Here is a 27005-nt window from a genome sequence, read left to right on the forward strand (position 1 = left end):
TCTCTCTCTCTCCCTCCCTGTCTGTCTGTCTCTCTCTCTCTCCCTCCCTGTCTGTCTGTCTCTCTCTCTCTCCCTCCCTGTCTGTCTGTCTCTCTCTCTCTCCCTCCCTGTCTGTCTGTCTCTCTCTCTCTCCCTCCCTGTCTGTCTGTCTCTCTCTCTCTCCCTCCCTGTCTGTCTGTCTCTCTCTCTCTCCCTCCCTGTCTGTCTCTCTCTCTCTCCCTCCCTGTCTGTCTCTCTCTCTCTCTCTCCCTCCCTGTCTGTCTGTCTCTCTCTCTCTCTCCCTCCCTGTCTGTCTGTCTCTCTCTCTCTCCCTCCCTGTCTGTCTGTCTCTCTCTCTCTCCCTCCCTGTCTGTCTGTCTCTCTCTCTCTCCCTCCCTGTCTGTCTGTCTCTCTCTCTCTCCCTCCCTGTCTGTCTGTCTCTCTCTCTCTCCCTCCCTGTCTGTCTGTCTCTCTCTCTCTCCCTCCCTGTCTGTCTGTCTCTCTCTCTCTCCCTCCCTGTCTGTCTGTCTCTCTCTCTCTCCCTCCCTGTCTGTCTGTCTCTCTCTCTCTCCCTCCCTGTCTGTCTGTCTCTCTCTCTCTCCCTCCCTGTCTGTCTGTCTCTCTCTCTCTCCCTCCCTGTCTGTCTGTCTCTCTCTCTCTCCCTCCCTGTCTGTCTGTCTCTCTCTCTCTCCCTCCCTGTCTGTCTGTCTCTCTCTCTCTCCCTCCCTGTCTGTCTGTCTCTCTCTCTCTCCCTCCCTGTCTGTCTGTCTCTCTCTCTCTCCCTCCCTGTCTGTCTGTCTCTCTCTCTCTCCCTCCCTGTCTGTCTGTCTCTCTCTCTCTCCCTCCCTGTCTGTCTGTCTCTCTCTCTCTCCCTCCCTGTCTGTCTGTCTCTCTCTCTCTCCCTCCCTGTCTGTCTGTCTCTCTCTCTCTCCCTCCCTGTCTGTCTGTCTCTCTCTCTCTCCCTCCCTGTCTGTCTGTCTCTCTCTCTCTCCCTCCCTGTCTGTCTGTCTCTCTCTCTCTCCCTCCCTGTCTGTCTGTCTCTCTCTCTCTCCCTCCCTGTCTGTCTGTCTCTCTCTCTCTCCCTCCCTGTCTGTCTGTCTCTCTCTCTCTCCCTCCCTGTCTGTCTGTCTCTCTCTCTCTCCCTCCCTGTCTGTCTGTCTCTCTCTCTCTCCCTCCCTGTCTGTCTGTCTCTCTCTCTCTCCCTCCCTGTCTGTCTGTCTCTCTCTCTCTCCCTCCCTGTCTGTCTGTCTCTCTCTCTCTCCCTCCCTGTCTGTCTGTCTCTCTCTCTCTCCCTCCCTGTCTGTCTGTCTCTCTCTCTCTCCCTCCCTGTCTGTCTGTGTCTCTCTCTCTCTCTCTCTCCCTCCCTGTCTGTCTGTCTCTCTCTCTCTCTCCCTCCCTGTCTGTCTGTCTCTCTCTCTCTCTCTCCCTCCCTGTCTGTCTGTCTCTCTCTCTCTCTCTCCCTCCCTGTCTGTCTGTCTCTCTCTCTCTCTCTCCCTCCCTGTCTGTCTGTCTCTCTCTCTCTCTCTCCCTCCCTGTCTGTCTGTCTCTCTCTCTCTCTCTCCCTCCCTGTCTGTCTGTCTCTCTCTCTCTCCCTCCCTGTCTGTCTGTCTCTCTCTCTCTCCCTCCCTGTCTGTCTGTCTCTCTCTCTCTCCCTCCCTGTCTGTCTGTCTCTCTCTCTCTCTCTCCCTCCCTGTCTGTCTGTCTCTCTCTCTCTCCCTCCCTGTCTGTCTGTCTCTCTCTCTCTCCCTCCCTGTCTGTCTGTCTCTCTCTCTCTCCCTCCCTGTCTGTCTGTCTCTCTCTCTCTCCCTCCCTGTCTGTCTGTCTCTCTCTCTCTCCCTCCCTGTCTGTCTGTCTCTCTCTCTCTCTCCCTCCCTGTCTGTCTGTCTCTCTCTCTCTCCCTCCCTGTCTGTCTGTCTCTCTCTCTCCCTCCCTGTCTGTCTGTCTCTCTCTCTCCCTCCCTGTCTGTCTGTCTCTCTCTCTCCCTCCCTGTCTGTCTGTCTCTCTCTCTCCCTCCCTGTCTGTCTGTCTCTCTCTCTCCCTCCCTGTCTGTCTGTCTCTCTCTCTCTCCCTCCCTGTCTGTCTGTCTCTCTCTCTCTCCCTCCCTGTCTGTCTGTCTCTCTCTCTCTCCCTCCCTGTCTGTCTGTCTCTCTCTCTCTCCCTCCCTGTCTGTCTGTCTCTCTCTCTCTCCCTCCCTGTCTGTCTGTCTCTCTCTCTCTCCCTCCCTGTCTGTCTGTCTCTCTCTCTCTCCCTCCCTGTCTGTCTGTCTCTCTCTCTCTCCCTCCCTGTCTGTCTGTCTCTCTCTCCCTCCCTGTCTGTCTGTCTCTCTCTCTCTCCCTCCCTGTCTGTCTGTCTCTCTCTCTCTCCCTCCCTCCCTGTCTGTCTGTCTCTCTCTCTCTCTCTCCCTCCCTGTCTGTCTGTCTCTCTCTCTCTCTCTCCCTCCCTGTCTGTCTGTCTCTCTCTCTCTCTCTCCCTCCCTGTCTGTCTGTCTCTCTCTCTCTCTCTCCCTCCCTGTCTGTCTGTCTCTCTCTCTCTCTCTCCCTCCCTGTCTGTCTGTCTCTCTCTCTCTCTCTCCCTCCCTGTCTGTCTGTCTCTCTCTCTCTCTCTCCCTCCCTGTCTGTCTGTCTCTCTCTCTCTCTCTCCCTCCCTGTCTGTCTGTCTCTCTCTCTCTCTCTCCCTCCCTGTCTGTCTGTCTCTCTCTCTCTCTCTCCCTCCCTGTCTGTCTGTCTCTCTCTCTCTCTCTCCCTCCCTGTCTGTCTGTCTCTCTCTCTCTCTCTCCCTCCCTGTCTGTCTGTCTCTCTCTCTCTCTCTCCCTCCCTGTCTGTCTGTCTCTCTCTCTCTCTCTCCCTCCCTGTCTGTCTGTCTCTCTCTCTCTCTCTCCCTCCCTGTCTGTCTGTCTCTCTCTCTCTCTCCCTCCCTGTCTGTCTGTCTCTCTCTCTCTCTCTCCCTCCCTGTCTGTCTGTCTCTCTCTCTCTCTCTCCCTCCCTGTCTGTCTGTCTCTCTCTCTCTCCCTCCCTGTCTGTCTGTCTCTCTCTCTCTCCCTCCCTGTCTGTCTGTCTCTCTCTCTCTCCCTCCCTGTCTGTCTGTCTCTCTCTCTCTCCCTCCCTGTCTGTCTGTCTCTCTCTCTCTCCCTCCCTGTCTGTCTGTCTCTCTCTCTCTCCCTCCCTGTCTGTCTGTCTCTCTCTCTCTCCCTCCCTGTCTGTCTGTCTCTCTCTCTCTCCCTCCCTGTCTGTCTGTCTCTCTCTCTCCCTCCCTGTCTGTCTGTCTCTCTCTCTCTCCCTCCCTGTCTGTCTGTCTCTCTCTCTCTCCCTCCCTGTCTGTCTGTCTCTCTCTCTCTCCCTCCCTGTCTGTCTGTCTCTCTCTCTCTCCCTCCCTGTCTGTCTGTCTCTCTCTCTCTCTCTCTCTCCCTCCCTGTCTGTCTGTCTCTCTCTCTCTCTCTCTCTCTCCCTCCCTGTCTGTCTGTCTCTCTCTCTCTCTCTCTCCCTCCCTGTCTGTCTGTCTCTCTCTCTCTCTCTCCCTCCCTGTCTCTCTCTCTCTCTCTCTCTCTCTCCCTCCCTGTCTGTCTGTCTCTCTCTCTCTCTCTCCCTCCCTGTCTGTCTGTCTGTCTCTCTCTCTCTCCCTCCCTGTCTGTCTGTCTCTCTCTCTCTCCCTCCCTGTCTGTCTGTCTCTCTCTCTCTCCCTCCCTGTCTGTCTGTCTCTCTCTCTCTCCCTCCCTGTCTGTCTGTCTCTCTCTCTCTCTCTCCCTCCCTGTCTGTCTGTCTCTCTCTCCCCTGTCTGTCTGTCTCTCTCTCTCTCCCCCCCCGTCTGTCTGTCTCTCTCTCTCTCCCCCCCGCCCCGTCTGTCTGTCTCTCTCTCTCACTCCCTCCCTCGTCTGTCTGTCTCTCTCTCCCCTGTCTGTCTGTCTCTCTCTCTCTCTCCCCTGTCTGTCTGTCTCTCTCTCTCTCCCCCCGTCACTGTCTCTCTGTCTCTCTCTCTCCCTCCCCTGTTTGTCTGTCTCTCTCTCTCCCCTGTCTGTCTGTCTCTCTCTCTCCCGCCCCGTCTGTTGTCTGTCTCTCTCTCTCTCCCCTGTCTGTCTGTCTCTCTCTCTCCCTACCCCCATCTCTCTGTCTCTCTCTCTCTCCCTCCCTGTCTGTCTGTCTCTCTCTCTCTCCCTCCCTGTCTGTCTGTCTCTCTCTCTCCCTCCCTGTCTGTCTGTCTCTCTCTCTCTCCCTCCCTGTCTGTCTGTCTCTCTCTCTCTCCCTCCCTGTCTGTCTGTCTCTCTCTCTCTCCCTCCCTGTCTGTCTGTCTCTCTCTCCCTCCCTGTCTGTCTGTCTCTCTCTCTCTCCCTCCCTGTCTGTCTGTCTCTCTCTCTCTCCCTCCCTCCCTGTCTGTCTGTCTCTCTCTCTCTCTCTCCCTCCCTGTCTGTCTGTCTCTCTCTCTCTCTCTCTCCCTCCCTGTCTGTCTGTCTCTCTCTCTCTCTCTCCCTCCCTGTCTGTCTGTCTCTCTCTCTCTCTCTCCCTCCCTGTCTCTCTCTCTCTCTCTCTCCCTCCCTGTCTCTCTCTCTCTCTCTCTCCCTCCCTGTCTGTCTGTCTCTCTCTCTCTCTCTCCCTCCCTGTCTGTCTGTCTCTCTCTCTCTCTCTCCCTCCCTGTCTGTCTGTCTCTCTCTCTCTCTCTCCCTCCCTGTCTGTCTGTCTCTCTCTCTCTCTCTCCCTCCCTGTCTGTCTGTCTCTCTCTCTCTCTCTCCCTCCCTGTCTGTCTGTCTCTCTCTCTCTCTCTCCCTCCCTGTCTGTCTGTCTCTCTCTCTCTCTCTCCCTCCCTGTCTGTCTGTCTCTCTCTCTCTCTCTCCCTCCCTGTCTGTCTGTCTCTCTCTCTCTCTCTCCCTCCCTGTCTGTCTCTCTCTCTCTCTCTCCCTCCCTGTCTGTCTCTCTCTCTCTCTCTCCCTCCCTGTCTGTCTGTCTCTCTCTCTCTCCCTCCCTGTCTGTCTGTCTCTCTCTCTCTCCCTCCCTGTCTGTCTGTCTCTCTCTCTCCCTCCCTGTCTGTCTGTCTCTCTCTCTCCCTCCCTGTCTGTCTGTCTCTCTCTCTCCCTCCCTGTCTGTCTGTCTCTCTCTCTCCCTCCCTGTCTGTCTGTCTCTCTCTCTCCCTCCCTGTCTGTCTGTCTCTCTCTCTCCCTCCCTGTCTGTCTGTCTCTCTCTCTCCCTCCCTGTCTGTCTGTCTCTCTCTCTCCCTCCCTGTCTGTCTGTCTCTCTCTCTCCCTCCCTGTCTGTCTGTCTCTCTCTCTCCCTCCCTGTCTGTCTGTCTCTCTCTCTCCCTCCCTGTCTGTCTGTCTCTTTCTTTCTCTCTCCCTCCCTGTCTGTCTGTCTCTTTCTCTCTCCCTTGTCCCTGTCTGTCTGTCTCTTTCTCTCTCCCTTGTCCCTGTCTGTCTCTTTCTCTCTCCCTTGTCCCTGTCTGTCTCTTTCTCTCTCCCTTGTCCCTGTCTGTCTCTTTCTCTCTCCCTTGTCCCTGTCTGTCTCTTTCTCTCTCCCTTGTCCCTGTCTGTCTCTTTCTCTCTCCCTTGTCCCTGTCTGTCTCTTTCTCTCTCCCTTGTCCCTGTCTGTCTCTTTCTCTCTCCCTTGTCCCTGTCTGTCTCTTTCTCTCTCCCTTGTCCCTGTCTGTCTCTTTCTCTCTCCCTTGTCCCTGTCTGTCTCTTTCTCTCTCCCTTGTCCCTGTCTGTCTCTTTCTCTCTCCCTTGTCCCTGTCTGTCTCTTTCTCTCTCCCTTGTCCCTGTCTGTCTCTTTCTCTCTCCCTTGTCCCTGTCTGTCTCTTTCTCTCTCCCTTGTCCCTGTCTGTCTCTTTCTCTCTCCCTTGTCCCTGTCTGTCTCTTTCTCTCTCCCTTGTCCCTGTCTGTCTCTTTCTCTCTCCCTTGTCCCTGTCTGTCTCTTTCTCTCTCCCTTGTCCCTGTCTGTCTCTTTCTCTCTCCCTTGTCCCTGTCTGTCTCTTTCTCTCTCCCTTGTCCCTGTCTGTCTCTTTCTCTCTCCCTTGTCCCTGTCTGTCTCTTTCTCTCTCCCTTGTCCCTGTCTGTCTCTTTCTCTCTCCCTTGTCCCTGTCTGTCTCTTTCTCTCTCCCTTGTCCCTGTCTGTCTCTTTCTCTCTCCCTTGTCCCTGTCTGTCTCTTTCTCTCTCCCTTGTCCCTGTCTGTCTCTTTCTCTCTCCCTTGTCCCTGTCTGTCTCTTTCTCTCTCCCTTGTCCCTGTCTGTCTCTTTCTCTCTCCCTTGTCCCTGTCTGTCTCTTTCTCTCTCCCTTGTCCCTGTCTGTCTCTTTCTCTCTCCCTTGTCCCTGTCTGTCTCTTTCTCTCTCCCTTGTCCCTGTCTGTCTCTTTCTCTCTCCCTTGTCCCTGTCTGTCTCTTTCTCTCTCCCTTGTCCCTGTCTGTCTCTTTCTCTCTCCCTTGTCCCTGTCTGTCTCTTTCTCTCTCCCTTGTCCCTGTCTGTCTCTTTCTCTCTCCCTTGTCCCTGTCTGTCTCTTTCTCTCTCCCTTGTCCCTGTCTGTCTCTTTCTCTCTCCCTTGTCCCTGTCTGTCTCTTTCTCTCTCCCTTGTCCCTGTCTGTCTCTTTCTCTCTCCCTTGTCCCTGTCTGTCTCTTTCTCTCTCCCTTGTCCCTGTCTGTCTCTTTCTCTCTCCCTTGTCCCTGTCTGTCTCTTTCTCTCTCCCTTGTCCCTGTCTGTCTCTTTCTCTCTCCCTTGTCCCTGTCTGTCTCTTTCTCTCTCCCTTGTCCCTGTCTGTCTCTTTCTCTCTCCCTTGTCCCTGTCTGTCTCTTTCTCTCTCCCTTGTCCCTGTCTGTCTCTTTCTCTCTCCCTTGTCCCTGTCTGTCTCTTTCTCTCTCCCTTGTCCCTGTCTGTCTCTTTCTCTCTCCCTTGTCCCTGTCTGTCTCTTTCTCTCTCCCTTGTCCCTGTCTGTCTCTTTCTCTCTCCCTTGTCCCTGTCTGTCTCTTTCTCTCTCCCTTGTCCCTGTCTGTCTCTTTCTCTCTCCCTTGTCCCTGTCTGTCTCTTTCTCTCTCCCTTGTCCCTGTCTGTCTCTTTCTCTCTCCCTTGTCCCTGTCTGTCTCTTTCTCTCTCCCTTGTCCCTGTCTGTCTCTTTCTCTCTCCCTTGTCCCTGTCTGTCTCTTTCTCTCTCCCTTGTCCCTGTCTGTCTCTTTCTCTCTCCCTTGTCCCTGTCTGTCTCTTTCTCTCTCCCTTGTCCCTGTCTGTCTCTTTCTCTCTCCCTTGTCCCTGTCTGTCTCTTTCTCTCTCCCTTGTCCCTGTCTGTCTCTTTCTCTCTCCCTTGTCCCTGTCTGTCTCTTTCTCTCTCCCTTGTCCCTGTCTGTCTCTTTCTCTCTCCCTTGTCCCTGTCTGTCTCTTTCTCTCTCCCTTGTCCCTGTCTGTCTCTTTCTCTCTCCCTTGTCCCTGTCTGTCTCTTTCTCTCTCCCTTGTCCCTGTCTGTCTCTTTCTCTCTCCCTTGTCCCTGTCTGTCTCTTTCTCTCTCCCTTGTCCCTGTCTGTCTCTTTCTCTCTCCCTTGTCCCTGTCTGTCTCTTTCTCTCTCCCTTGTCCCTGTCTGTCTCGCTCTCTGTCACTCCCTCATTACACCGTGACTAAGAGGCCAAACCTGTAATGCCTATGACAGTGCTTGCCTCAAGTGTAGCTTGAAAGGAGCTGGTCGGTCAAATCTCTGACCTCCGCTCCGTACCACCCCGCCCCCAGCAGTATAGCTGAGGTTAGGGAGAGACAAAGGGAATACTGGGGCCTGCTCATCAGGAACCACTGTAGATGGGGACTCCTCATTTCTCAAAAGGTTAAGAAAAGAAAGGATTCTTAAGTACCTCCTCCAAATTACATTCTCATTAAGTAGGCACCACTTAATTTGATGAAAGCGTATTTACAGAAAAGAGAGAGTAAATTTCTGCTGTTTCAGAGTAACTCTGTCAAGCAATACTGATGTAGCGGAAGTTATTTGATTTGGAGATGGGATTGAAGCGATAAAAACAAAGTGCTGGAAACACTCAGCAGATGAGGCAGCATCGGGGGAGAGAAATAGAGTTAATGTTTCAGGTTGAAAGTGACTCTTCAGAAGGGGTTAACTCTGTCTCTCTCTCTCTCCTCAGACACTGCTGGACCTGCTGAGGTTTTCCAGCATTTTCTCTTTCCATTTCAGATTTCCAGCATCTGCAGTACTTTGCTTTTGAAGCGGGTTATGATACAAAAGCGCATAAGCTTGTGTAATTCTTCTTTAGGATGCTATGTTTCTGGCCTATTTATGTTGCATCCTAACAATTTCATCTACCAGAATTGTGCGCCATGTTGGAGTCATTACAATCCTTGTTTGTAAATCACACCTGATCATGTCTGTGTGCATTGTTGGTCGTCACAATTACACCTCACCTCTTCTCAATCTGTCCCCCCACACCGACCTCACCTGTGTTGAGATGTTGGAATCCCCTTCAACAACCCCCTTTCCCTGTTTTGTCCCTGCCCCTCTTCCCGACTGACTCCCCTTCTGTGTTTGGCCCCAAGCCACTCTGCTGTGAAATTTTTTATTCATCCACGAGATGCTGGGCGGAACTCACCAAGCTTTCACAGCATCTTCAAAACCCACGACCACTATCATCTAGAAGGACAAGGGCTGCAGATAGATGGGAACACCACCACCTAGAGGCTCCCCTCCAGGTAACTCACCATCCTGACTTGGAAATATATCGCTGTTCCTCCACTGTCGCTGGGTCAAAATCCTGGAACTCCCTCCCTAACAGCACTTTGGGTGTACCTACACCACATGGACTGCAGCGGTTCAAGATGGCAGCTCACCACCACCTTCTCAAGAGCAATTAAGGTTGGGCAATAAATGCTGGCCCAGCCAGTGATGCCCACATCCTGTGAATGGATTTTTTAAAAATGCCAGCATTTATTGCCCATCCCCAGTTGCCCTTGAGAAGGTGGTGGTGAGCTGCCTTCTTGAACCGCTGCAGTCCATGTGGTGTAGGTACATCCACAGTGCTGTTAGGGAGGGAGTGCCAGGATTTTGACCCAGTGACATGAAGGAACGGTGATATATTTCCAAGTCAGGATGGTGAGTGGCTTGGAGAGGAACTTCCATTTGGTGGTGTTACCATCTATCTGCTGCCCTTGTCCTTCTAGATGGTAGTGGTCATGGGTTTGGAAGATGCTACCTAAGGAGTCTTGGTGAGTTCCTGCAGTGCATCTTATAGATGGTACACACATGGCTGCTCCTGTGTGTCAGTGGTGGAGGGAGAGAATGTTTGTGGATGGGATGCCGATCAAGAGGGGCTGCTTTGCCCTGGATGGTGTCGAGCTTCTTAAGTGTTGTTGGAGCTGGGGGGTCTCCAGTCCTACCCCAGGGACCCCTAACCCCAACTCCTTTCCCAGGTCCTATTTTGGGTGATACCTGGTCCGGCACCAGATCTTTTAAGACACAACAGAAATAACCTGCTGCTTGTTTGATCGTCCTGAGTCACGTTTGTTGAAAACAAGTTTTCTCGGGAGTGTTTACTGTTTCATTCAACATCATTGTAATTTTGCATTGGGGGGGAAGATAATGAACTCTTTGTAAATAACGTTTGTAAATACATTTTTAAGGAATGATTTAAGATGATTTACTCAGCGTTGGAGATGGTGTCGTTTAATAGGAGGATGTTTAAAATAATTCATCGTTTGTTTTTAGTGTGCTTTTTCTTTGAATCAGTGTCCCCTAACTCTGCCCCAAGTCCCCCTCGTCCAGTCACCCCTGTGCTTGCTGACCTCCATTGGCTCCTGGTCCAGCAGAGCTCAATTTCAACATTCTCATCCATGGCTTTCAAATCGCTCCACTCACTGCCTCAGTAATCTGCAGCTGTACGATTCTCCAATATACCTGTGTTCCTCTGATTCTGGCCTTTTGTATGTATACCCCATTTTAATTGTTCCACCCTTGGTGGCTATGCCTGGACCCTAAGCTCTGGAATTCCCTCCCTAAACCTCTCTCTCCGCCTTTTAAAGATGCTTCTTAAACCTACCCCTTTGACCAAGCTTTTGTTCACCTACCTCAATATCTCCTTGGTAACTCAGTGTCACATTTTGTTTGGTAACACTCCTGTGAAGCGCCTCAGGACGTTTTATCATTTAAAATCCAAATTATTGCTGATGTCTACAGAATCCCATTTAGTTGTGTTTCAGGGCTTCCTTGACCAGTGGGAAATCTCTCAGCTCCCAGAGTCTGTCAGAGTACGAGGGAAGATTCCAGCACCGACACTTAATGCCAAACTGGTGGTTTGAGTCAGTCCTTCAGTTGTTCAGTTTTTTTAATAGACAATCAGGGATTCATTCACAAATTCCTCCACACATGTTAACTGACTACCAAGAATGTACAGCACAAAAACAGGCCATTCGGCCTGTGCTGATGTTTGTGCTGCACACCAGCCTCCTCCTACTCCTCTTTATCTCACTCCATCAACGTATCCCTCCATTCCTTTGTCCCTCATGTGTTTATCTAGTTTCCCCATAGTGCATCTATATGACTCATCTCACCCACATTCTAACCACTCTCCATGTTAAAAAAAAAAATTTACATTTATCCTGTTAATTAAGTTATTAGTTCATTCTTATCAGCGAGACATTAAAATGCCCCTAGCCTTCCCATCAACCCAAGGGTTCTACATGGCAACCTATGCCCTTTCTCAAAAGCAAAACAACTTCCAAGGCTGGAAATCTGAAATAAAACTGGATAATGCCGGAAACACCCAGGTCAGGCAGCATCAGTGATGAGAGAAGGAAATTGAGTCAGCCTTTCAGGCTGAGGATTTCTTTTTGTTGCAACTGGGAAAAGCTGGAGATGTGACAGGTCTAAAACAAGTGCAGAGGCAGGAAACAGGGGGGTAGGCCTGTGATAGGATGGCCGTCAGGAAAGATCAAATGCCAGAAAGGACGATGGCGCAAGGCAACAAGGAGACGGTGATGGGACGGGTAAAGAAACAAAAGATGGGCCCCGAGGAGGTGTAAATGGCGAAAAGCAGAAACAGCTGCTGTCTGACAAAATGATGGCAAAGGTTATGATCTGAAACTTTTGAGCTCTGTTGCTTAGCCCGGCAGGCTGTAAAGCGCCTTAATTGAAAGATGAGGTACTTTTCCTCGAGCATAGGTCGGGCCTCCACTGGAACAGTGCAGCAGACCGAGGGCGGGGACATCAGAGTGGAAGCAAGGTGGGGAATTAAAATGGCGGGTGACCCGGAAGTTCAGGGGTCACGCTTGCAAACTGAACAGAGGCGTTCAGCACACCCGTGTTTAGTCTCCCCGGTGTCAAAGAGGCCGCATCGTGAATAGCAAATAGAGTATACAGCGCTGAAAGAAACACAAATCAGTCTCTGTTTCATCTGCTTGTAGCGTCTGTGGCCTTGAACAGTGAGAAAGGAGGAGGTAAAGAGACAGGTATTACATCTCCTGTGCTTGCATGGAAAGGTGTCATGTAGAGACGAGGGGCTGTTGGGGGTGATTGAGGAGTAGACCAGTGTGTCACAGAAGGACGGTGTTCCTCATATTGCTGGTACTTATTTTTAGCTGGGCACTATAGGTTTCAATTTGTCTCACTGCAGAGAACTTGCTGGGCATCTAAAAATAAATAAGCCTTATGAGCGACACAGTGTCTCACTGCAGAACGAGAGAACTGAGACAGGCTTGAAAGCTGTCTGGTCACACAGAAATTCCAGCTTAGCTTAGGCTGCTGAGCAAGTTATGGTAAAGTGGGAGAAGTACGAAAGAGCTGGCACTGGCATGATGGGCTGAATGGCCACCCTCTATGAACCGAAAATTTTTTAAAGAATAATTGTTTGAGTTATGAGATTATTTTAAGCTGGTGACCGTGAGGGCTGAGACATAGAACTCAAAGGTCACTGTTTCAAGCCTTGGTTTGTGTTCAGTAAGCTGATCTCGAGCGAGCCAACAACAACTTGCTTTTATATAGCACCTCTATTGTAGTAAAGTGGGGCAAGGTGTTTAACAGGAGCACTAATAAACAACCTCTGGCACCGAAAGACATAAGGAGTTGCTCAGACATGTAAACAAGAGTTTGGTTAAAGAGGCAGATTTGAAAGAGCATCTTAAAGAGGGAGAGGGTAGGGAGGTGGAGAGATTTAGAGAGGGAATTCCACATGAGTTTAGGGCCTAAGCCGTTGAAGGCTTGACCACCCAAGTGGTGGTGTGATTAAAATCAGGGATGCTCAAGAAGCCAGGCATGGAGGAACGCAGATGTCCCGGAAGGTTGTTGGGCTGGGAATATTAGCCAAAGAGAAGAACATCCAGAGAGTGAGTCTTCACTGGGATCCCTATCCTCATGTTACAGGTTACCCAGGAACAATGTAGCCTAGTCTAGTGGAACTTTGCACACAATCATTTGGCGTAGTCTGTGGAAACTAGAGGAAAGGTGGAAGAAAATGAGAATCTAATAGATGCTTTGCTCTAATCCACCCTGCAAAACAGACTACAGCACAGAAACAGGCCATTTGGCCCATCTGGTCTATGCTGGTGTTTATGCTTCACACAAACCTCCTCCCACCCCCTCTTCATCCCACCTCATCGGCACATCCTTCTATTCCTTTCTCCCCCATGCGCTTTTCCAGCTTCCCCTTAAATGCCTCGACTATTTGCTGTGGTAGCAAAGTTCCACGTTGTCACCACCCTCTGTGTTAAGAGGTTTCTGCTGAATTGGATTTATTTGTAACCACTACTTATGGGCTCTAGTTGGGACCTCCTGCACACCTTGAAGCCTTTTTTAAAAAAAAGATAGAGAGCCCCGACCTGTTCAATTTTTCCTGATATGTTCTGGTGTCATTCGAATGAATCTTTTCTGCATTTACCCCAGTATCTGTATAATCCTTTTCACGAACTGTTCACAGTATTTTTAAGTGACTACATTTAAGAGTCAACCACCTTGCTGTGGGCCTGGAGTCACACACAGGCCAGTCAAGGACGGCAAATTCCCGTCCACCCATCACCAGATGGGTTTTGACCACAATCTGCGATGGCTTCATGGCCATCATCAGAATTCCAGGACAAAAACAAAAATACCTGGAAAAACTCAGCAGGTCTGACAGCATCTGCGGAGAGGGACACAGCTGACGGTTCGAGTCCGTATGACCCTTCTTCAGAACTAAGACATAGAAATGAGATTAACTATAAACTGGTAGAAGGGGGTGGGACAGGAGAGCTCAATAGGGGGTCAGTGATAGGTGGAGGCCAAGAAGAGATTGCCAAAGATGTCACTGATTGAAACTTACAGAATACTGAAAGGCCTGGATAGAGTGGACGTGAGGAAGATGTTTCCATTAGTAGGAGAGACTAGGACCCGAGGGCACAACCTCAGAGTAAAGGGAAGACCTTTTAGAACAAAGATGAGGAGAAACTTCTTTAGCCAGAGAGTGGTGAATCTATGGAATTCATTGCCACAGAAGGCTGTGGAGGTCAGGTCATTTAGTGTATTTAAGACCGAGATAGATAGGTTCTTGATTGGTAAGGGGATCAAAGGTTACGGGGAGAAGGTGGGAGAATGGGGTTGAGAAACTTATCAGCCATGATTGAATGGCAGAGCAGACTTGATGGGCCTAATTTCTATTCCTATGTCTTATGATCTTATGGACAAAAGGACAAAGGAGTGTCTCCTGTCCCACCCCCTTCTACCAGCTTATATTTCATCTCATTTCTATATGTCTTAGTTCTGATGAAGACTCATATGGACTTGAAACGTCAGCTGTATCCCTCTCCACAGATGCTGTCAGACCTGCTGAGTTTTTGCAGGTATTTTTGTTTTAGGTTTCCAGCATCCGCAGTATTTTGCTTTTATCAGAATTCCAGGTTTTTATTGAATTCACATTTCACTGTGGTGGGATCCGAACCTGGGTCCTCCAGAGCATTACCCTGGTCTCTGGAATACTAGTCCAGTGACAATACCACTACGCCACTGCCTCCCCCTAATTTGAAGCAGTTTGAAATAAGGGAAAGCTGTTAGAAGTTTGATTAGCTAGAGTCATTGACGTATAGCTGATCCTCGTGAGGTGAAGTCTCACAACACAGTATGCAAATAAAGGGAGTCTGACCCAGCGCTAACAAATCTTCACTTTGGTTCTTTACCCACAGTACAATGGCAAGTCCACGGCAGGGCCCTACAAGAAGATCTTCTCGGAATCTTTTGAGCAGCCTCCGATCTATGTTCCTGTCCTCACTTACATGGGCTACGGAATTGTAACCTTGTTTGGGTATTTAAGGGACTTCCTGCGTTCGTGGGGCCTCGAAAAGTGTCACGCGTCTCAGGAGAGAAAGGAGCAAAAGGTACGATTCCCTCCATCTTCTGCGAAGCTGAGTTTAGACGTTTAATGCAATGGTGAAGATACTTCTCAATGTATTTGTCAATGATGTTCTAATGTTCCCTGAGCTTCCCCATTCTATTGTTCATTCTTCTGTTTAAAAGTGTTGAAAGCGGTGACTGATTTTGCAATGTGGTTTCATGCCAAACTGCACCTTGTTCATGCTTCACCCGAGTGGCTGTTTAACTCTTTTGTAGTGAACCCAGGTAGAGGTCGTTGGGGGGGCTATTCCACCAGGAGAGGGACCAGAACAACACCACCACCCCCCCCCCCCCACCCCCCTCCCCCCTCCCCCAATCCTCTCACAAGCCAAGGAAACTTGAGTTTACATAGGGCCTTTCACATCCTCAACCGGAAGTGTTGGTGTTCATGTGACTTCTTTCTTTTAATATTGTCCATACAGCATTTTTTGCTCAGTTTCCAGTGACTTGCGCCTCATCTACTTTGAGACCTACTCGGTGAGAAGGGTCATGCATCTTGTTTTATCCACTAGCTCTGCACTGTATGTTTGAGGGCGTTCAGGGAAGGGGGGAACCTCTTCCCGCTCCAGCTGGCTGATTGATTAGGACCACCTCCACGTTTGTCCGCAACGCTGTCAACAACAATGTGCGTTTATTTAGCGCCTGCAAGGTAATAAAGTGTTCCAAGCCACTTCACAGCGTTAACTGAACAGAAGTTGAAACTGAGCCATATAAGGTGATGTTGGGACGGGCGAACCAAAGCTTGGTCAAAGAGGTTGGTTTTTCAGAGGAAAGAGAGGCAAAGGGCTCAGGGAGGGAATTTCAGAGCTTAGGGCCCGGGGGTGGGGGGGTCCGGGCACTCCATGTTTTGAACAGAGTGTCTCGTTGTCCAGGCTGAACAGCCAGAACCGCAAACCAACTTTAAAAAAAAAAGCAGGACTGGAGCTTTCCGATCTTTCTAAGTCCGGTCTGTCAGCATCGGTGTCGATTCCAGCCGGTTGCTGCGCTGCTGCTTCCAATCTTCCGGCAGCTCCGTGGCTCCGGTTGCCCACCAGGAAGCAGAAGCTGCTCGAGGGTCAACAGCAACGCAGCAACTGTCAGGAGAGTGTTCCTGCTGAGGCGGTGAGTCATATCCCTGCCATTTTAGGACCATTCAGATGCTGTGGGGGTTGAGGTGTGTTGGGAGTGTTGGGGGGCGGGGGGGGTGTTGGGGGTGGGTTGGGGGGGTGTTGGGGGTGGGTGGGTGGGTTGGGGGGGTGTTGGGGGTGGGTGGGTGGGTTGGGGGGTGTTGGGGGTGGGTTGGGGGGGGTTGGGGGTGGGTGGGTGGGTTGGGGGGGGTTGGGGGTGGGTTGGGGGGGGTTGGGGGTGGGTTGGGGGGGGTTGGGGGTGGGTTGGGGGGGGTTGGGGGTGGGTGGGTGGGTTGGGGGGGGGTTGGGGGTGGGTGGGTGGGTTGGGGGGGGGGTTGGGGGTGGGTGGGTGGGTTGGGGGGGGGTTGGGGGTGGGTGGGTGGGTTGGGGGGGGGGTTGGGGGTGGGTGGGTGGGTTGGGGGGGGGGTTGGGGGTGGGTGGGTGGGTTGGGGGGGGGTTGGGGGTGGGTGGGTGGGTTGGGGGGGGGTTGGGGGTGGGTGGGTGGGTTGGGGGGGGGTTGGGGGTGGGTGGGTGGGTTGGGGGGGGGTTGGGGGTGGGTGGGTGGGTTGGGGGGGGGTTGGGGGTGGGTGGGGGGGTTGGGGGGGGGTTGGGGGTGGGTGGGGGGGTTGGGGGTGGGTGGGTGGGTTGGGGGGGGGGTTGGGGGTGGGTGGGTGGGTTGGGGGGGGGTTGGGGGTGGGTGGGGGGGTTGGGGGGGGGGTTGGGGGTGGGTGGGGGGGTTGGGGGTGGGTGGGTGGGTTGGGGGGGGGTTGGGGGTGGGTGGGTGGGTTGGGGGGGGGGTTGGGGGTGGGTGGGTGGGTTGGGGGGGGGTTGGGGGTGGGTGGGTGGGTTGGGGGGGGGTTGGGGGTGGGTGGGTGGGTTGGGGGGGGGTTGGGGGTGGGTGGGTGGGTTGGGGGGGGGTTGGGGGTGGGTGGGTGGGTTGGGGGGGGGTTGGGGGTGGGTGGGTGGGTTGGGGGGGGGTTGGGGGTGGGTGGGTGGGTTGGGGGGGGGGGTTGGGGGTGTGTGGGTGGGTTGGGGGGGGGGGTTGGGGGTGGGTGGGTGGGTGGGTTGGGGGGGGGGTTGGGGGTGGGTGGGTGGGTGGGTTGGGGGGGGGGGTGGGGGTGGGTGGGTGGGTGGGTTGGGGGGGGGGTTGGGTGGGTGGGTGGGTTGGGTGGGTTGGGGGGGGGGTTGGGTGGGTGGGTGGGTTGGGGGGGTTGGGGGGGTTGGGGGTGGGTGGGTGGGTGGGTTGGGGGGGTTGGGGGTGGGTGGGTGGGTGGGTTGGGGGGGTTGGGGGTGGGTGGGTGGGTGGGTTGGGGGGGTTGGGGGTGGGTGGGTGGGTGGGTTGGGGGGGTTGGGGGTGGGTGGGTGGGGGGGTTGGGGGGGTTGGGGGTGGGTGGGTGGGGGGGTTGGGGGTGGTTGGGGGGGGGGTTGGGGGTGGGTGGGTGGGGGGGTTGGGGGGGGGGGGTTGGGGGTGGGTGGGTGGGGGGGTTGGGGGGGGGTGGGTGGGTTGGGTGGGTGGGTGGGTGGGTTGGGGGGGTTGGGGGTGGGTGGGTGGGTGGGTGGGTTGGGGGGGTGGGTTGGGGGGGTTGGGGGTGGGTGGGTGGGTGGGTGGGTTGGGGGGGTTGGGGGTGGGTGGGTTGGGGGGGTTGGGGGTGGGGGGGTTGGGGGGGTTGGGGGTGGGTGGGTGGGGGGGTTGGGGGTGGTTGGGGGGGGGGTTGGGGGTGGGTGGGTGGGTGGGTTGGGGGGGGGGTGGGTGGGTTGGGGGGGGGGTGGGTGGGTTGGGTGGGTGGGTGGGTGGGTTGGGGGGGTTGGGGGTGGGTGGGTGGGTGGGTTGGGGGGGTTGGGGGTGGGTGGGTGGGTGGGTTGGGGGGGTTGGGGGTGGGTGGGTTGGGGGGGTTGGGGGTGGGTGGGTGGGGGGGTTGGGGGTGGGTGGGTGGGGGGGTTGGGGGTGGGTGGGTTGGGGGGGCGTTGGGGGTGGGTGGGTGGGTTGGGGGGGCGTTGGGGGTGGGTTGGGGGGGGTTGGGGGTGGGTTGGGGGGGAGTTGGGGGTGGGTGGGTGGGGGTTGGGGGTGGGTGGGTGGGGGTTGGGGGTGGGTGGGTGGGTGGGTTGGGGGGGGGCTGGGGTTGGGTGGGTGGGTGGGTTGGGGGGGGGCTGGGGGTGGGTGGGTGGGTTGGGGGGGGGTTGGGGGTGGGTGGGTGGGTTGGGGGGGGGTTGGGGGTGGGTGGGTGGGTTGGGGGGGGTTGGGGGTGGGTGGGTGGGTTGGTGGGGGGTTGGGGGTGGGTGGGTGGGTGGGTTGGGGGGGGGTGGGTGGGTGGGTGGGTGGGTGGGTTGGGGGGGTGGGTGGGTGGGTTGGGGGGGGTTGGGGGTGGGTGGGTGGGTTGGGGGGGGTTGGGGGTGGGTGGGTGGGTTGGGGGGGGGGTTGGGGGTGGGTGGGTGGGTTGGGGGGGGGGTTGGGGGTGGGTGGGTGGGTTGGGGGGGGGGTTGGGGGTGGGTGGGTGGGTTGGGGGGGGGGTTGGGGGTGGGTGGGTGGGTTGGGGGGGGGTTGGGGGTGGGTGGGTTGGGGGGGTTGGGGGTGGGTGGGTTGGGGGGGTTGGGGGTGGGTGGGTTGGGGGGGTTGGGGGTGGGTGGGTGGGGGGGTTGGGGGTGGGTGGGTGGGGGGGTTGGGGGTGGGTGGGTGGGGGGGTTGGGGGTGGGTGGGTGGGGGGGTTGGGGGTGGGTTGGGGGGGGTTGGGGGTGGGTTGGGGGGGAGTTGGGGGTGGGTGGGTGGGGGTTGGGGGTGGGTGGGTGGGGGTTGGGGGTGGGTGGGTGGGTGGGTGGGTGGGTTGGGGGGGGGCTGGGGTTGGGTGGGTGGGTGGGTTGGGGGGGGGCTGGGGGTGGGTGGGTGGGTTGGGGGGGGGCTGGGGGTGGGTGGGTGGGTTGGGGGGGGGTTGGGGGTGGGTGGGTGGGTTGGTGGGGGGTTGGGGGTGGGTGGGTGGGTGGGTTGGGGGGGGGTGGGTGGGTGGGTGGGTTGGGGGGTGGGTGGGTGGGCTGGGGGGGGGTTGGGGGTGGGTGGGTGGGTTGGGGGGGGGTTGGGGGTGGGTGGGTGGGTTGGGGGGGGGGTTGGGGGTGGGTGGGTGGGTTGGGGGGGGTTGGGGGTGGGTGGGTGGGTTGGGGGGGGTTGGGGGTGGGTGGGTGGGTTGGGGGGGGGGTTGGGGGTGGGTGGGTGGGTTGGGGGGGTTGGGGGTGGGTGGGTGGGTGGGTTGGGGGGGGTTGGGGGTGGGTGGGTGGGTGGGTTGGGGGGGGTTGGGGGTGGGTGGGTGGGTGGGTTGGGGGGGTTGGGGGTGGGTGGGTGGGGGGGGTTGGGGGTGGGTGGGTGGGGGGGTTGGGGGTGGGTGGGTGGGGGGGGTTGGGGGTGGGTGGGTGGGTGGGTTGGGGGGGGGTTGGGGGTGGGTGGGTGGGTGGGTTGGGGGGGGGTTGGGGGTGGGTGGGTGGGTGGGTTGGGGGGGGGTTGGGGGTGGGTGGGTGGGTGGGTTGGGGGGGTTGGGGGTGGGTGGGTGGGTGGGTTGGGGGGGTTGGGGGTGGGTGGGTGGGTGGGTTGGGGGGGTTGGGGGTGGGTGGGTGGGGGGGGGGGCTGGGGGTGGGTGGGTGGGTTGGGGGGGGGTTGGGGGTGGGTGGGTGGGTGGGTTGGGGGGGGGTTGGGGGTGGGTGGGTGGGTTGGGGGGGGCTGGGGGTGGGTGGGTGGGTTGGGGGGGGGTTGGGGGTGGGTGGGTGGGTGGGTTGGGGGGGGGTGGGTGGGTGGGTTGGGGGGGCGTGGGTGGGTGGGTGGGTTGGGGGTGGGTGGGTGGGTGGGTTGGGGGGGTTGGGGGTGGGTGGGTGGGTGGGTTGGGGGTGGGTGGGTGGGTGGGGGGGGGCTGGGGGTGGGTGGGTGGGTTGGGGGGGGGTTGGGGTGGGTGGGTGGGTGGGTTGGGGGGGGTGGGTGGGTGGGTGGGTTGGGGGGGGTTGGGGGTGGGTGGGTGGGTGGGTTGGGGGGGGGTTGGGGGTGGGTGGGTGGGTGGGTTGGGGGGGGGTTGGGGTGGGTGGGTGGGTTGGGGGGGGGTGGGTGGGTGGGTGGGTTGGGGGGGGGTGGGTGGGTGGGTGGGTTGGGGGGGGGTTGGGGGTGGGTGGGTGGGTGGGTTGGGGGGGGTTGGGGGTGGGTGGGTGGGTGGGTTGGGGGGGGGGTTGGGGGTGGGTGGGTGGGTGGGTTGGGGGGGGGTTGGGGGTGGGTGGGTGGGTGGGTTGGGGGGGGGGTTGGGGGTGGGTGGGTGGGTGGGTTGGGGGGGGTTGGGGGTGGGTGGGTGGGTTGGGGGGGGGTGGGTGGGTGGGTTGGGGGGGGTTGGGGGTGGGTGGGTGGGTTGGGGGGGGGTTGGGGGTGGGTGGGTGGGTTGGGGGGGGGTTGGGGGTGGGTGGGTGGGTTGGGGGGGGTGGGGGGTTGGGGGGGTGTTGGGTGGGGGTGTTGGGTGTGGGTGGGTGGGTGTTGGGTTGGGGTGAGGGTGGGTGGGTGTTGGGTGGAGGTGTTGGGTGTGGGTGTGTGGGTGGGTGGGGGGGGGGGTTGGGGGGGGGTTGTGGGGGTGTGTGGGTGGGGGAGGTTGGGGGGTGTGTGGGGGAGGTTGGGGGGTGTGTGTTGAGGGTGTTAGGTGTGTGTGTTGAGGGTGTTAGGTGTGTGTGTTGGGGGTGTTAGGTGTGTGTGTGTGTGTGGGGGTGTTAGATCTGTGTGTGGGGGGGTTGGTGGATGTGTGGGTTTGTGTGGCGGGTGTGTGGGGGAGAGTTTAGAATTGGGGTTTGGGGGAGGTTGTAGGAGACGCTGGGGTGAATTTGGGGGGAGTTTGGAGTGAGGGTTGGAGGAGGTACTGGAGGGCGGTTGAGTGAGGATTGTGGGAAAGGTTCGAAGGGACTTTGGGTTGGGGGAGGTTTGAGTGCATGCTGTCGGGGGGGAGGTTAGGGGGTGTTGGGTGGGGGGAGATTAGCTACAGATCTGAATTTATTTTGTAAATGTAGTGATTTGTTTGTAGCCACTTTCCTAACGTCGGTTGATTACTTTTTTATTAACTATGCTGAGCGAATCAGCATCGGGTCTCCAGTTTCACCGTCGCTAGAGTCACTCTGTCTACTGTGTGCAGGTGTAATGAAAGAAAGACAAAATCTACATATACAGAGTACCTTTCACAATGACCCAAATCACTTTACATGCAATTTAATGCTTCTGAGTTGTAGCCACTGGTATAATGTAGACAGTTATCAAATAGAGGAGCAGGCTCGAGGGGCCAAATCGCCTACGCCTGCTCTTAATACATAATTTTATATGTCATTCTGGATGGATGAGATGAGCTGAGCTAGATGGCCTTTGTCATCCATAATTATGTTGCAGACAGAGAGCGGAATCATGGCTAGAGTTCTGTTTATTTTGTTGCTAATGGAACTTTACTGTGAACAGGCTTTGTGGAGTGAAATTGCCAGGGCGGGAGTGTGTAATAAGCTCATAGTGAATCAGTAACCTGTTTTACACTGCACATGATTCTCAAGAGTTTTTTTCCATTGACTTCAATCTTGTCCTTTTGTCTACTTACCTATTATCCCACTCTATCTTAATGCTTTTTTGTGAGTTTTTTGAGATATTAAATATTCTGATAAACTTGTGTTGCATAGGAGATATTGAAAATATATTGTAGTGGGAGTCTTCAGACTTGCTGATCAAGAAAACACAGATACAATTGTGAACCATTCAGTCTTTGTCCTCTGGCCTCTTAAAAGCTGTGTTGCACAGAGAAACCTGAGGGCTGCAACGCTTCTCACTGACAATCATTGTTCAATCATTCCACTTTGTCGCTCAGGTGTCATTTGATCTTTCTACCCTCTGAGATTATTGATAAAATGGAATCCAATACACCCCTTGTATGAAAAAATTATGTTGAATAATATCATGCACCCAGGCAGAAGAAAGTTGTCTTCTACTTCTATAGAATGGAAAATATCTTGTGCAGTTTATCTGGGTTATAAGCATTAAATCTTTCCCTCAGATATGAACTCACTGTCACTGTGTCCATATGGTATAATGTGCAGAATATGTTATTGAGGGCTGAGGCAGTCACCAAAATTAGTGTTATCATCTGCATGGTGTTCTAAAAAACTACTGGGATATTTTCCTGTCAAATTAACAATACTGCACAATGCTGTTAAAGTAAAATTTGTACTTTCTGATTTGTTGAATAGTCATGGTTGGATCACCTATAGGGTGTACACAAACTAACACAGCACTATATCGTTGTTGCTCTTAATATTAATGACCCATGCTGCATATTGTTATGGAAAGGGTGGCATTAAATTTAAACAGCCCCAATTTCTCCTCTCACCACCCATCCATAGACAGAAAAGCGTATCTGATTTTTGATTTCCCCCTGGTGTAGTTTCCAACCCCACAGTTTTGGTGTGATCCAATTTTCTATTAATAACCGCACAGCAAACTCGAGATAGAATGAACTAAAAGGGTTAGTTTGTTTGCACACGCTCAAACATGAGCAGGTAGCAACATGGCCTCCTTTTCATTCATTCAATAAAGCTGGGATAGAGAAAAGAAAGAGGTATAGAAATAAGAATTATTGTTTCACGTCAGTCCAGAATCAAAGTCTAATGGTATATTCTTTCATAGAGACGGCAGGGCGAAGACTGATGCTGGATAATTCACTTTTCCAGTGGAAATGACTTCCACAATTGGATAAGCACAAGAGATGAATTAGTCTTGTAGATACTGATACATAAGTTCAGAGGTTCCAATGGAAATAGTGTAGGTGCGGAGCCAGGCATTTAAATCTGGATAGAACCCTTTTTTTCTGAGCTGCTGCTTGCTAGATGGAAAATGGCAGTCTGAGCTTGGCAGCCCCACAAGGAAATATTACCTGTTCCACCAGCTTGTGTGGAGTCATGTGACTCCCACCTCTCCATTTTGGCTTGGACAAAGGTTGTATATTCCTTAGTCTGGCTTCTTGTGATTGGTAATGTTTCAACCATTAAGGATTTCAAAAGGGGTTTAAAGGTCCTTTGTCCTTGCAGACTAGTTGTCTCCATCAGCCAGAACTGTAATGTAAATGGATTTGTACAATTTCCTTGGAATTTGGCCTCTGCAGCCACAGGGGTCATTAGCATCTCTTTAGACATAAAGAGGTGTCAGCTTCTCTGAATGCTGAAACATCCCTTTTGTTTGAGTCATGGCCAGACATGGCTTCAGTCATGTTAAAGCCTTTGTTCAGGTTTTTTTTAAATTATAAATTAGCCATGATGATCATATCGTTTTATAAAGGTATAGAGTGAGGTCCCAGCCCCCAACGTCTAGATCGGATGATACCTGTAACCAGATGTCAACAACGGGCTTTATCATTTTACTGTGATTGTTTGGTGAAGTGATTAGTGAATCTTGAAAGGGGAAAAAACTCATGTATGATTAAGGTGGAGAGTTAAAGCGGGGTGGAGGAGGGAGGCTGGAGGAAAGGAATAAGCGGCCCGGAAACTGAGGAAGCACTGGGGTTCATGATTTTGTTCCCTGGCCCCTGTTAGGATACAGGCAGCAGAGTTTTGGATAAGATGGCGGTTAAGGAGCCCACACCTGAGGCAATTCACTGCAGGGACTGAGGGGAGTTTAGAAGGCAAATACCCCAGCCCTTAATAGGCCCGCCCCAGCATAGCTGAGTACTGACGGAGACCAGGACATCCCCCTGCCTCTCAATTAAAGTCACACTCGGAAGTAAAGGAAAACTGAGTGACTTGCGTTCTTCTACAAAACAGTGATAACCCATCGAGATGACATTGTGGAAAAGACAGATTATAGTAAGATATACTGTGGCCAATAATAGTAAGTAAATTCTCTAATTTATCCCGTATTGGAAGTGCCTTATCATCGTGAAACTGTTAAAAGGGTAATGTCAACACAACATCAGGTTAAAAGGGGTGCAGTCATTGTGACTCCAATTGTAAAGGAGTGTTGTCAACACAAAATCTTGTTGGGAGACTGGGGCGGTGGAGGAGGAGAGATTGGAGGAGGTGAGAAACTTGGGGGGGAGAGTGGGGGAAGAGACTAGGGAGGAGGAGAGACTGAGCGGGGGGAGAGACTCGGTGGGGGGGAGAGACGTGGGGGTAGAGACTGGGGAGGTGAGAGATTTGTGGGGGAGAAACTGGGGAGAGATTGGGGGGAGAGACTGGGGAGGGGGAGAGACTGGGGCAGGAGTGGAGAGACTTGGGGGGAGAGCAGGGGAGGGGCTGGGGTGGGGAGAGAGGGGACGGGATCTGGAACTTGCCTCATCTAACTCCTATGGAGTGGGTGGAGGGTCATGTGGAGCATAAACAGCAACATGGACCAGATGGGTCGAATGGCCTGTTTTTGTGCTGTTAATACTTTGTAAACAACGTTACTATGTAACAGAGACGTGCAAGGCACTAGATGTAGTAAAAAATTGAGGCAGAGTCTTAGACAATGAATTGTGTTGAACTGGCCAGGGAGGCCTTGACATTTACTGTGTGAATTGAATGAGCAACAGCAATTAACAAAGCAAACAGTGGAGCTACAGTGCCAAGTCAGGAGAGTGTAATTGTGAAACTGTGTAGTACTGTGGTCAGGGCACACCTTAACTGTTCATTTAATTCTTATCACCACGATATAAAGGTAACACCAAACCCTCCACCAGCAGTCAGAGAGAACCTAAGACTGAGCACGAGTGCACTCCTTTACTTCCTCAACCCATTTTCCTTTTTCTCTCATACTTCTGAAGCCTTTCTTATCAAAGAAAGATTTGCATTTCTATATGTCTCCACTACTTCCAGGTGTGACGAGTTCCACAGTCTCATCACTCCCCGGGTAAAGAAGCTTCTCCTGAATGCCTGATTGGAATTTATTTTTCCCCAAAAATATACTTTGTTCATAAAATTTGTAAAGGTATATTACAAATGTTCCAACTTGAAAATTACAGAAAGTGCAATAAAATTCAACGTGTCTCCATGCAGTTTGTCCCACTTCTAGGTGCCTCTATACAATTGCAATTCTCTTGATATTTACAGCATACATTCCATGTCAGGCATGGAGCCCGAGGAGTTCTACAGATTTTCTGGCCATTCGCTTGTACTATAGCATCTCATCTGAAAGACAGCATCTCCGACAGTGCAGCAATTCTTCAGCACTGCAGTGCAGTGTCCACCTAGATTTCTGTGCTCAAGTCTGCTGGCGTGGACCACAGCCTTCTGAACCAAATGCGAGAGTGCTACCAGCTGAGCCACAGTTATGAAGGAAAGTCCTGCACTCATGTAGCATCTTTCATGACCACAGGATGTCCCAAAGCTTTAAAGTCAATGAAGTGCTTTTGAAATATATCTTCTGTTATAGAGTTCAATTCGCTTTGGCTGATTCACTCCTGAACAGTAGCCCATATTCGATAAGCTGCTTCAAGTACAGTTCAAGAGTGGAATGGAGGCACCTGAGAGATTCAGTCCTTGTCCAAATGCAGCAAGACCTGGATAATATCCAGGCTTGAATGACAAGTGGCAAGTAACATTCGTGCCACACAAGTGCCAGGCAATGACCATCTCCAGCAAGAGTGAATCTAACCATTGCCCCTTGACATTCAATGGCATTACCATCGCTGAATCCCCCACTATCAACATCCTGGGGTTTCCGTTGACCAGAACCTGAGCTGGACCAGCTATTTAAATACCGTGGCTAGAAGAGCAGGTCAAAGGCTAGGAATCCTGCAATGAGTAACTCACCTGCTGACTCCCCAAAGCCTGTCCACCATCTACAAGGCACAAGTCAGGAGTGTGATGGAATACTCTCCACTTGCCTGGATGAGTGCAGCTCCCACAACACTCATGACGCTTGACACCATCCAGGGCAAAGTAGCCCGCTTAATTGGCACCCCATCCACAAACATTCACTCCCTCCACCACTGACACACAGTAGCAGCAGTGTGTACCATCTACAAGATGGATTGCAGGAACTCACCAAGGCTCCTTAGACAGCACCTTCCAAACCCATGACCATCTAGAAGGACAAGGGCAGCAGACACACGGGAATACCACCACCTGGAAGTTCCCCTCCAAGCCACTCATCATCCTGACCTGGAAGTACATCACCGTTCCTTAACTGTCGCTGGGTCAAAATCCTGGAACTCCCTACCTAACAGCACTGTGGGTGTACCTACACCACATGGACTGCAGCGGTTTAAGAAGGCAGCTCACCACCACCTTCTCAAGGGCAACTGGGGATGGGCAAGAAATGCTGGCCTAGCCAGCAATGCCCACATCTCATGAATGAATTTTAAAAACCCACACAGTGAGCATGTTCCTCTGTAAACACCTGCTCTTTAATAAATATTTTCCTACCTTTCTACAGGAAGGGCAGGAAAATGTCATGATACGTAGAGTGGGATCAAGGTCTTGCACATGATGCGAATAGAATCGCACAGAATATACAGCACAGGAGAAAAGTTATTCAACCTATCTTCAGTGTAAGTTCATAATGTGACCAAACAAGTTGAGTGTCAACCTGTAAACCCTTCCAATACTCGCCAACGGCAGGCGGTAAGAACAGGAGAGATTCCTAGTCAGTCGTGTGACGATAAAGAATGTTGGATCCTCTCCCTTCACTATCCACGGCTCCAGGCTGCAACATGCATGGAAAAGTGCGTGTTGCCACAGCAACTCAGACTGCCAGGCCGTGATTTCCCAGCCCCGCCCCGGTGAATGTGGTGAGCCTGTCAACAGCCCATCGACTTTGGGAACCGGAAGGTTCCGCCAGCGGGAGAGGCCCAGAAGATTCCATTCCCTGAGTGATCTGTAACACACCACCGCCACACATATTACTCATATAACAGCTCAAAATGCGTTCAGGGAAAGAAGTTTGTACAGTGTCTCCGCGTCAGAGAAACCAGCAAACACTCCCGCCTACCCAAACCCTTCGAGCAAACCTGCCCACATGTGGCAATGGCTGGGACACTCTGCAACCCAAAAAAAAAAATCTCCCGCGGAAATTATGCTTCAGAGAAGTACTGCAGCGCATTTTTAACGGCTCAATGTTTCCTCCGCATTTTAAGTTGTTTAAACTCATGAAGGGTTTAGTTTGAGTCAGTAAAGAGAAACTGTTTCTAGTGGCTGAAGGGTTGATAACCAGAGGGCTCAGATTTATGGCGATTGGCGAAAGAACTGGAGGTGACATGAGGAAAAACCTCTTTTTAAAAAAAACAAATGGCTAGGATTTGGAATGCGCTGCCTGGTAGGGTGGTGGATACAGATTCAATAGTAACCCCCCTAATCACCTGAAACCAGCTCCGCTGGGCTGGACATGTTATTCATATGCCTGACTCAAGACTCCCAAAGCAACTGCTCCACTCGGAACCCGGCCGCAGCAGGAGAATTCCAGAAGAACAGAGAATTCGCTTTAGGGATGTCCTCAAAGCCTCCCTGAAGAGGCCAAGCAACCCCGCTGACTCATGGGAGTCCCTGTGGCTTGTGACTGACCAAAATGGAGAAGGTTTATGAGCGTACGAATTAGGAACAGGAGTAGGCCCCTCAGCCCCTCGAGCCTGCTCCAGCAATTCAGTAAGATCATGGCTGATCTGATTGTAAC

The 27005-nt window shown here is 53.7% G+C and overlaps 1 protein-coding gene across 2 annotated transcripts in view; it reads left to right on the top strand.

Moving 5' to 3' along the window:
* sptlc3 (serine palmitoyltransferase, long chain base subunit 3) overlaps positions 1-27005 on the top strand; it is a 128125-nt gene that overhangs the window by 16853 nt on the left and 84267 nt on the right. For both annotated transcript variants that reach the window (XM_041176126.1, XM_041176118.1), the window contains exon 2: positions 14078-14269. In XM_041176126.1, coding sequence (XP_041032060.1) covers positions 14078-14269 — 192 coding nt within the window. The remainder of the gene's footprint in view (positions 1-14077; positions 14270-27005) is intronic.

This window comes from Carcharodon carcharias, chromosome 2 (genome assembly GCF_017639515.1).
Source record: "Carcharodon carcharias isolate sCarCar2 chromosome 2, sCarCar2.pri, whole genome shotgun sequence".
NCBI lineage: Eukaryota > Metazoa > Chordata > Chondrichthyes > Lamniformes > Lamnidae > Carcharodon > Carcharodon carcharias.